Source organism: Puntigrus tetrazona, chromosome 8, assembly GCF_018831695.1.
Source record: "Puntigrus tetrazona isolate hp1 chromosome 8, ASM1883169v1, whole genome shotgun sequence".
Taxonomy (NCBI): Eukaryota; Metazoa; Chordata; class Actinopteri; order Cypriniformes; family Cyprinidae; genus Puntigrus; species Puntigrus tetrazona.
The window spans coordinates 18,106,914-18,116,349 of NC_056706.1; the positions used below are offsets into that span (position 1 = coordinate 18,106,914).

Below are 9,436 nucleotides of genomic sequence, written 5' to 3' on the forward strand. Positions count from 1 at the left end.
GGATTTACAGAAAATGAAAAACTAAGTTTTTTTTTGTGAAGAGAAGTTAAAATTATCAAATGGTTCTTTAAATCTGATTGGCTAAATCACAATGTTGTCAACAAAGAACTCCGCAATCAAATTTTATCATTTATGAGTTGTGCCCATAGATTGCATTTCTTTTATTTGAAAAGTAAATACAAATTCTATGTTTTGATTTACAGGAAGATTAAAAAAAAGGCACTTAATACGATCAAAATGGCTGAATCAAAAAAACAGAAGACATTTTTCAAAGAGGGGAAATTAATATTTTAGAGGAGCTACAAAAACAATTTTCAGCAGATTTAAAAGGGCAGTCATACAAATAAAGAATAACATAAAATCTGGGATATTCCTACAAAACTTACTGCAACAAGGGGCATTAAAAGATCAGGGAAGGAGGTCAGAAAGAAGTGGCAGGATTATTCAAGCCTTGCTAAAAAAAACTGCAAAAAAAAAAAAAAAAAAAAAAAAAATTAATAAAACCGTAATGAGGAGTCAGATACGGTCGGGATCCAGCCTCCATCTTCAATTGTTCAGGCTACAGCCACAACACCTCAGTGATTTGAGAATGCATGTGGTTGTAGTCAGGACAAGATTGCAAGGTTGCACTGGACAACATTGCAGTGCGGGCAAGAGTGCTCTTGGACATCAGGGAGGAAGATGAGAGGAGACCTCATGTTGACCAACCAAGACATGCATGCCAGTAAGTCAAAACATTTTTTGAGATCTTCCTTTAGCTTTTCTTACTAACCCTTTACCGGTTAAATACAACGTTTGTACTGTCCTTGAAAATGTTCATATACAACAGTGTACTTTGTTATGCTATCATTTATTTGTGCTCAGTTATGTCATTTTATTTCTTTATTCATTATTTCTAAATGGAATTAATGTTCAATGCATAAAAATACTTGTCACATTGCAGAGAAGTAAATTTTAGGTGCAATTTTATGGTTGGCCAGCAGGTGACCTCATAACTTTCTCTCCTCATGATGCACTTAGGTATTACAAATACTATCAGGCCTGTCAGGGATTCAGTCTGCGGGCAGATTTCAAATAAAGGTGTAGATTGTGGTGGTTGGTTAACAGAATTAGGTGCTAGGCTCCCTCCAGCCAATGTCTTCATTCCTCGAGCACTGCTTTGATAACCAATAGTTCAGTCATCAACGTTGTAATTCCTTTCAGCAAGGGGGACAGTTTACGTGACGTGAGAAGGCAATGGGGAACATCTTTGCTGGGTTATCTTGGTGTTATGACAGAATAGCTCCAAGACATTAGAAGCATCCACCTCCACTATGAACGGCAATGGTGAAATGTTTTAAATTCATTGAACGCTTCCAATAATGTCGGGACCAACGAAGATGATTCCCCTTCCTTGACATCGCCATGAGGGGAGCAGCGACTGGGTTAAAGCCTCTGATGAAGTGACGGTAGAAGTCAGCAAATCCTAAAAGAACCTCTGTAACTCCTTTAGGTTTCCAGGAAGTGGCCAGTTTGGGACAGCAATGACTTTACTGTCGTCCATAGCTACCCCTTCCTGGCTGAGGATGTAGCCCAGAAGTGAAACGGATGTGGTGTGGAACTCACATTCCTTAGCCTTGGCATATAACTTGTGTTGGATTAGATGGTGCAGAACTGATTTGACATCCAGAGTATCTGAATAAATGAGAATATTGATGCAGACTATGATGCATTTCATGAACACCTTGTTGACAAGCGGTGAGAAGTGGAAGTTGTGATGCCTTGACTATGTAAGGCCTCACTCAGATCTTGGTAGGCCTCGGGCAGATCTGGGGATTCTGTGACGTTGACCGCTCAAAGTTTGAGGGATGTAACTTTAGAAAGACATTGGGGAAAACAGTTGGGTCTCCAGTAGAGTCTGTTCTTCACACCAAGAGATGTTGAGGCTATGCTGTTGGAGCCAAGGGTAATCCCAGGATGATTGACACATGTGCAGTGGATATGCGGTGGCCATTACAGGGGCAGTGGCACGAGGGGCAGGTTCTGGGTTTTATTGCCTGTTAAGTCTTTATAAGGTTCCTCTGTTAATGTTGTGAGATTTTGCAGTTGGTGGTGGCGAGTAGACCACTTGAGAGGATGAGAGGATAACTCAGTGGACAAATGTCTTCTGTAATGAACCGACATGGAGGCTGGGATCCGTTGGCAGCTTTATTGGAAATAACTTGATCTGTTCACAGAACATAGAACAAAACATGCAGATAATAGGAGCAGGCAATAATGTGGTCAATCAACAAAGCAGAGCTCAGGGCAGACAAACATGAGAGTATACTTGCAAGTAGTCAGGTCACTGCACATGTGTCAGGCCAGGCAGCAACCAAGAGGCAGTGGTCAAAAAAACAGGTGTGGGTTAGTGGGTTAGTAGGCTAGCAGCAAACAACAGTCAAACAATAGACAAGCAACGTAATAACAGGACTCAGTCTGAATACAAAGAAAACCAATCAGAAATATTCACCAAGCTACAAGAAGACTTCACAAAGAGTGATCCTCCAAATGCTTCTTATAAAGCCCAGTTAATGAGTCTCAGGTGCCACAGGTGATCAGTGCCAGGTACAGGGCTCATGGGAAATGGAGTAAAAACAAGAGTTTGGGGGAATTCTCCCTTTGACGGCCTGAAGAGGGAGTGTTGGAGGCATTCTCTGTTATAGCTCTGTTGCCTTAGTTCAAATATATGATCATGTCTTTTGATATTTACTTAAAGAACAAAGTTAAAAAGAATAAACATAAGGATTAATTTTATTTATTTTATTGTTCAAGGTTAGCTGCATTGAAAACAAATAAGCACACATATGCATAAACAGCTCCCGATCATTTTTTTTTTTTTGCAGGTTTATGCTGGTAATGTGCTTGCAAAAAAAAAGTAAAATAAATTTATTTTATTTATTTTTTGATGAAGCAACAGTTTTTTGACCAGAGTTTCTGTTTTGTGTAAGAACATCCAGTAAACAGTTTTGAGTGAATTCTTTGCCCAAATAAATCAAAAATGTTGCTAATACATATTGTTACAGTTGTTTTTTTTAAACAATTTGCTTTAGCTTCAACTCCATAAACACCCTCCCTCAACTATTTTTATAAAAGTCGTGTATCAAAGGATTGTTTCAATACATGCAAATTGCAATCTGTTACACAAAGAGTATTGCAAAAACTTGATAAGTTCATATTGTTTATTGAGAAAGATTTTGGCAGGTATTGTTTCTGATGCCATTTAGTGCTCATATAAGCATCTGTACATGTCTGCGATTATTTTTTTTCTTGGTAGGAAATGTGGTCCTCGCTGTCACCAGTATTACCTGTTAACAGATTCACATTCTTTTGATTGGTAACAGTGTAAATGTATGCCTGGCAACAGTTTTTATGGGTTTGGGCGAACTTCAGCATAGTTTTTAGGTACATTAGTGAAGCGAACTATTTTTATTTGGACTGCACTTTCATTGATATCCCTCCACATATATTCAGGAGACAGCAGTTTACTGGGTTTGTTCAAAAGGAAATACTTGTTCAAGTGAGACTCCTCTTGCCATACAGCCTCAATAGAGTTTGCAGCATCGATGCTCAGCTGCTCCCTGCAGGTTTTGGTGAGATGATGTACTTCCTCCAATGTGCCACCAAACGCAGCACCGGCATAATAATAATCACCTTCGTCAGCTGCAATAAATGCTTTAGACTCTGGTCTACGCTCATATGTGAACTGATTCCTTGGAACATTATAAAGCCAAGGATGTATCACACCTACAAGACGACCCAAAGTCTCTGCACCCCACCGGCCGTAGAACTTTGTATCTATGTCAAGACAGAAAATATAGTCAGCCTCATTGGCTAGTTCCTCCTCTATTAGTTTTTCCAGTTTCTCCATCCTGCTCATACTGATGTCCTGCCATCGGTTCAAAGTCGGAACCTTTCGAACTGACAACGTACGGTTTTCACCCATCTTCACTTCAGGAACTGATTCTGGTTGGTCTGTAAACAAGTAGAAATGCACTCGAAATCCAACAAAGTAATGCTGCTCTGCTGACTCCAGAAAATCTTTGATAAAACGCGTGTATCTAAAAAAAGGCAAATAAATAGAAACAAATAGGGATATATATTAATATGGTTAAATTAGCATTTAATCATTACTATTTCCAGAAAAAACAGAGGAGGGGAAACAAATGAGAATTATTAAAAATGATAGGTATCATGAAGACTTACTTTCCCAAAGCAAAGACAGTGGTTGCTATGGTGAGATTGTGTTGTTTGTAGATAGAGTCGATCAGCGTGGGGTCAAAGGTTCCCTCCCAAATGATTGGAGCTGCCCATGGTGACACAGAAGCAATATCTGTCCGACTTCATTAAAAATATACATACAGCTCTGTAATAATCCCATTCATGAATGGAAATGGGCTATAAAAACTAACAATACTAAAAACACAATACTTACCCTATCAACACATTTGGCTGGTTGTACAACAACCTGTAATTAAAATATACAAAAATATTTTTTTTTGGTTCATGAAGCTGATACACTTTTAAAACATGGATTTCTATCTATAAACTGAAAACATCATGATTTAACTATCACTGCTCATTGATCAAACCCACAAAAACAACCTTGAACCAAGAATGCCTTTCTACAGACCAACTTAAAAATAAGTTTAATAAGTAAATTTTTAAGAAGGTGAATATTTACACACCCTGGCGCTGAATGCAATCCAAAGGTCTTTTGCTTCCATTTTGGCCTGATAATAACAGAGACAAACTCTTACTAATTTAAATTTGATTATGTTGTGTGTGTGCATGAATATGAGCACGTAAGCATAGCTGTCTAGCATGTGTGTGTGTATAAGTTTTTACATATGTGTAGGCACAGCATTACTCACTTGATAATGACTTGTTCTATAATCTGCTGATTGCAGCTAAAAAGAATAAAATATAATAATAATTCAGCCATGCAAACTTCTTAAATCAAGAAAACATACACTACATCTGCACCATGTTTTTTTTAACTGCACTAAACTCACCTGCACTGTTTGTTGTTCAGGTAAATGAGCCTGTAAAGAAAGACACATATTCATGAGGAAAAATATCTATGAATTTTGCAATTGTTTAATCTTCTCCTTAAAAGTTTACACTTTTATTTCTTATGCTTGTCACGCACACTGAAAATGCAGAGTCATGAATTGCTTTGTTTTGTATGACTTTCCTGTCCCAAACCTATAATTCAGCAAACCTGTAGTGAAATCACCCTTAATATCATATACCTTGAAAATAGAATATTATATATTGATAAACCCAGCTATTACTATGTTTCTACCCAGCAGTTGGGTCACTGCCCAGACAGTTTGTTAAAGATTCAATGTGTTGGCTGAAAAAAACCCATTAGCAGGGGTTCGTTCATATTTTACCCAGCGCTGGGATGCATTTAACCCAGCATTTTTTGGAGTGCATTTTTAATGGTGTCATTAATTCAAAAATTTATATAATGCTTCCCAAGGGTAGTTTAAAAAGATCTTTAGATTAAAAATGAGACGCATGAGCAGAATAGAATGACAATACTATGCTAAATAATTCATGTACTCCGCCTGGACAGTGGTAATGCTACAAGCATAAATAATAAAAGAAATAATACTGCATTTTCACATCAATTCACAACCCAAACGCGAAGGCAAACCATGTACTATTGCTAAAACGTAATTACATACCAACTCAATACCATCCCAAAGAACACAAAAATTATGATGAAATTCTGACGGAAAGGCATTATTCCTGCAATAATCCACATTGATATGAAGTTAGAGGCTGAAGCGCACGTGAGAGGAATAAAAAAAAGGGACGTAGACCAAGGAAGGAGGAGTGAGTACATCATATTTCAATATGTTAAATGTGAGACTCATGAATACGCTCTCAGCAATAAAGGTACAAAAGGTCCCTGGGGAGGTACCTTTTCAAAGGGCTTATGTCTGAAAGGGTCCATTTTGGTACCTTAGGGGAAATATTAGAACATAATAGATCTCTTTTAAAAAGGTACTGCCCAAGTGAAAGCTTTTTCCGGAGAGTGTACTTGTTTTTGTTTTCGAACTCATTAGATGAAGAAAACAAAAAAAAGCAATAACTACAAATCGTTCATTTGGCTTGAAATTAAACCTAGCTTATCTGCTTTTGACAGCAAAACAAACAGCTCTTATATCAACAATGGGAGATGTGCCTGAAAGGAAGACAAATAAAAAAGCTGTTTATACACGAAACAAAACAAAAAAACTGACACACCCTTGATAAGCATATCTGAATTGTTGAAAGACAACCCTGTTGAAAAAAAGGCATATGCTGGTTAAGTATGTTTTGTGACCAGCACTGATAGTGTAAACACAATCTGTAGTGAAGGTAAACATTTGTACTTAGTGTAAATAGCGTTTATTGCTAATTGAACTTAGTGTAAGTTAGTAGTCTCTATCAGTATTTACACTTACTGCAAATACTTTTCTTTTGAAAATGCATCCTAGCCAGTGTTTCATATGTGTTTGGCCAGACCTCACTGTTAGTGTTTACAGAACTGTTTTAGACTATAATTCCCCCCAAACGTAGTTCCTAGAACTAAATATGTTCCTAGTTCCTGTGTTCCTAACACAACAACATGGTCATTTAGACAGTGTTTGGTGCTTTTAGCAGGTGCCAAATCCTGCTGGAAAATTAAATCAGCATCTTTAAATAGCTGGTCAGCAGAAGGAAGCATAAAGTGCTCCAAAATGTATTGGTAAACAGGTCCAGTGATGTTGGTTTTCAAAAGACGCAATGGACCAACACCAGCTGATGAAATTGCTCCCCAAATCATCACATACTGTGAAAACTAAACACTGGACTCGGGCTTCTTCCAGACTCTAGGACTTTGGTTTCCAAATGAAAATCAAAACTTGCTTTGGACCACTGGGCAACAGTCCAGTTCTTCTTCTTAGTCCAGGTAAGACGTCTCTGATGTTGTCTGTGGTTCAGAAGTGGCTTAACAGGAATTTAGCTACAGTTGTCGTATTTTTCTTGTGTATGGTGGCTCTTGATGCCTTGACCCCAGCCTCGGTCCATTCCTTGCAAAGTTCACACAAATTCTTGTATCGGGTGTTTTGAGTTGATCAGCTGATTGGCACGTCACCATATTCTACTTTTTGGAGATTGTGAATTGGTGGGTTTTTGTTAAATGTGAGCCTAAAGCATTGCAATTAGGCACTGCCTGTCTGCACTGAATTTATTTAATACACGAGTATCATAATTGGAGTTGAAATACTGAAATAAATGAACTTTTCCATGACATTTTAATTTATTGACATGCACCTATGATCCAGGAACAATGCAAAGGTCGGTACACACGAAAACTAAACACAACAAACACAAGACTAGGCTAGGGAACAACAAGGAACTGCTTTGTACGACTAGATCAAATACTCGGCAGGGACTGAATGACAAACAGGACTTTAAATACACAAGATAACAAGAGGGGGGTTAATCAGTTGTCTAGGGAACTAACAAGGGGCAAGGAAACACAGACACAATGAGTAACAGACACTTCACAATAAGAGTCTTTACAAGAAAACAGAGGAACATAGACAGGGGTAGTACAAACAGTCCGAGGAGGAGCGCCCGCTGATGAAGTTCGTGGGCTGGAGAACCGAAATATTTTTGTGAATTAATAATATGAGGCCTATAATGTATCCATGATTATTACGTTTGATTATTATTTCACATGTCTTATTGATTATTGATGATTTTTACCCATTTATTAAAATTTTTGTCTCTGGAATGATAAATGTATGGAAAAAATTTCAGGAACTCTTCAGATGATGGGTTTCCAGGCATTCAGTGTCATTTCCTGCTATACCTACAGAGTGTACAATCTGATCTGTGATGGGACCCTCATAATGTGCAGAAGTCATTGATGTGACTTCCACTCCAGAATCAAAATGGAACGTCTCTATCATTCACCATTCATGAGAAATGTAACATAAGGTAATTCTATAACACTATTTGGAAATGTGAAGATCATCATAGCTGAAGTAAAACTATTGATCTTGTAATAGTCTGCATTCTCATCGTCTATGGCCTTCATGGCTGCAGTGAAAGCACACAATTCCCTCATTTCCTCATTTGAGGCAAGCGTGGTCCTGCTTCTTCTTGCCATCTATGCATTTCGCCATTTGGTCTCTGCCCACATAGCAGCCTCAGTTTTGATTGTGAAACTACCAGACTACCTGTCTAGTTTCCTAATTTGCATCCTAAATGGCTCAACTTCCATATCGAGCAAATTTGTTGCTGTGATTCTAACTTGGACCTGTTTACTGTTACATGTTAAAATATATATTACATAATGTCAGCAGATAAATGTCAAATTTGCAATTATGGTTTTCAAATTTAATTCCCTCTTTTGTTTGTGTTATGTTGCTTAAATAGGCTATATGTTATGAATATAAAAACTAACTTACATTTTTATTTTTCTTCTGTTTGCAGTTACGTTCATTTGTTTTGATTTCTGCACAAGATTCTCTCGAACGGACAAGCTGAACGTAATAAAATCAGAAACATTCTCACCTAAATATCACAGATATTTTAATCAGATTAGTTGTCCGGTCAGGAAAGTAGAATGCTCTTCTGTTCTTCTCAAACCCACCAGAGTGGCTATGGGAGTGACTGTGTTACCCACAACAGCTGAAATCCATTTATCAAGCCCTGGCGTACGGTGTACATTGTAGGACATCCTCAGACCTCATAAAATAAAAGGGCATCATGCCACAAGACAAAACGGCATTATGACTCAGACTGAAAGGCTTCAGGTCTCAAGGTACGGTCACACTCCACTCACTTCCATTCATTTGCATGCGAAAGAGACAAACCAGAAACCCACGCGGCACACGTCTGGCAGATGTCTTACAAATGTCAGTTTTACATACATTCAAAATCATAAACATCTAATAGACGTCTATATGACATCTAAAAGGAGACATCCAATAGATGTATTGCAGATGAGCAAACAACCTAAAAAAATACGTTTTGCAGATATAAATGCAGACATCAAATAGACGTCTCCTACATGTATGTGTTATATAAGGCATATTCGCACCTGCACAAATAGCTGCCAAACTGCAGTGTGATTGTACCTGCAGGAAAAATTACTTGTACAATTAGACATCAGTTGAAGCGGACTAAGATTAGGGCTCGTCAGTAACGCCAGTTCTCTGATTTGTTCTTCTACCTTATACTGTACAGTGCTTTGATGCAACCTGTCTTGTTAAAAGCGCTATATAAATAAAAATGATTGATTGATTTGATCTCCATTAGCGGTTTTCAAAAGAAGAGGCAGAACCTTTAAAATGACACCAATAATGATAATTTAGAACAGTGAGCTACAAGAACAGCTTACAAACAGGTGAGTAATTAATTACAG

The 9,436-nt window shown here is 37.8% G+C and overlaps 1 protein-coding gene across 2 annotated transcripts; it reads right to left on the reverse strand.

The window, feature by feature from the left end:
• Positions 1–539: 539 nt before the first annotated feature.
• Positions 540–5,788, reverse strand: LOC122350290 (globoside alpha-1,3-N-acetylgalactosaminyltransferase 1-like). 2 transcript variants are annotated; one of them, XR_006251590.1, is made up of 8 exons: positions 5,715–5,788; positions 5,034–5,063; positions 4,893–4,928; positions 4,707–4,751; positions 4,454–4,486; positions 4,225–4,359; positions 2,309–4,079; positions 540–2,206 (listed from the first exon to the last, which is right to left on the reverse strand). XR_006251590.1 is itself a non-coding variant. In XM_043246652.1 (7 exons), exons 1-7 carry the CDS (start codon positions 5,771–5,773, stop codon positions 3,389–3,391), a joined length of 1,029 nt encoding a protein of 342 aa, XP_043102587.1. In that variant the 5' UTR covers positions 5,774–5,788; the 3' UTR covers positions 540–3,388. The 2 variants fall into 2 exon arrangements, 1 of the variants encoding a protein (XP_043102587.1); XM_043246652.1 differs by having other exon boundaries at positions 540–4,079.
• Between the last annotated feature and the right edge of the window lie 3,648 nt (positions 5,789–9,436).

Coding starts and splice junctions, on each gene's coding strand:
- LOC122350290 (XM_043246652.1), bottom strand. CDS start 5,773: ATGCCTTTCCGTCAGAATTTCATCATAATTTTTGTGTTCTTTGGGATG. Junction 5,064..5,714: donor TTTGGGATGGTATTGAGTTG/GTATGTAATTAC, acceptor CTTTCTTTACAG/GCTCATTTACCTGAACAACA. Junction 4,487..4,706: donor GGATTGCATTCAGCGCCAGG/GTGTGTAAATAT, acceptor TTTTAATTACAG/GTTGTTGTACAACCAGCCAA.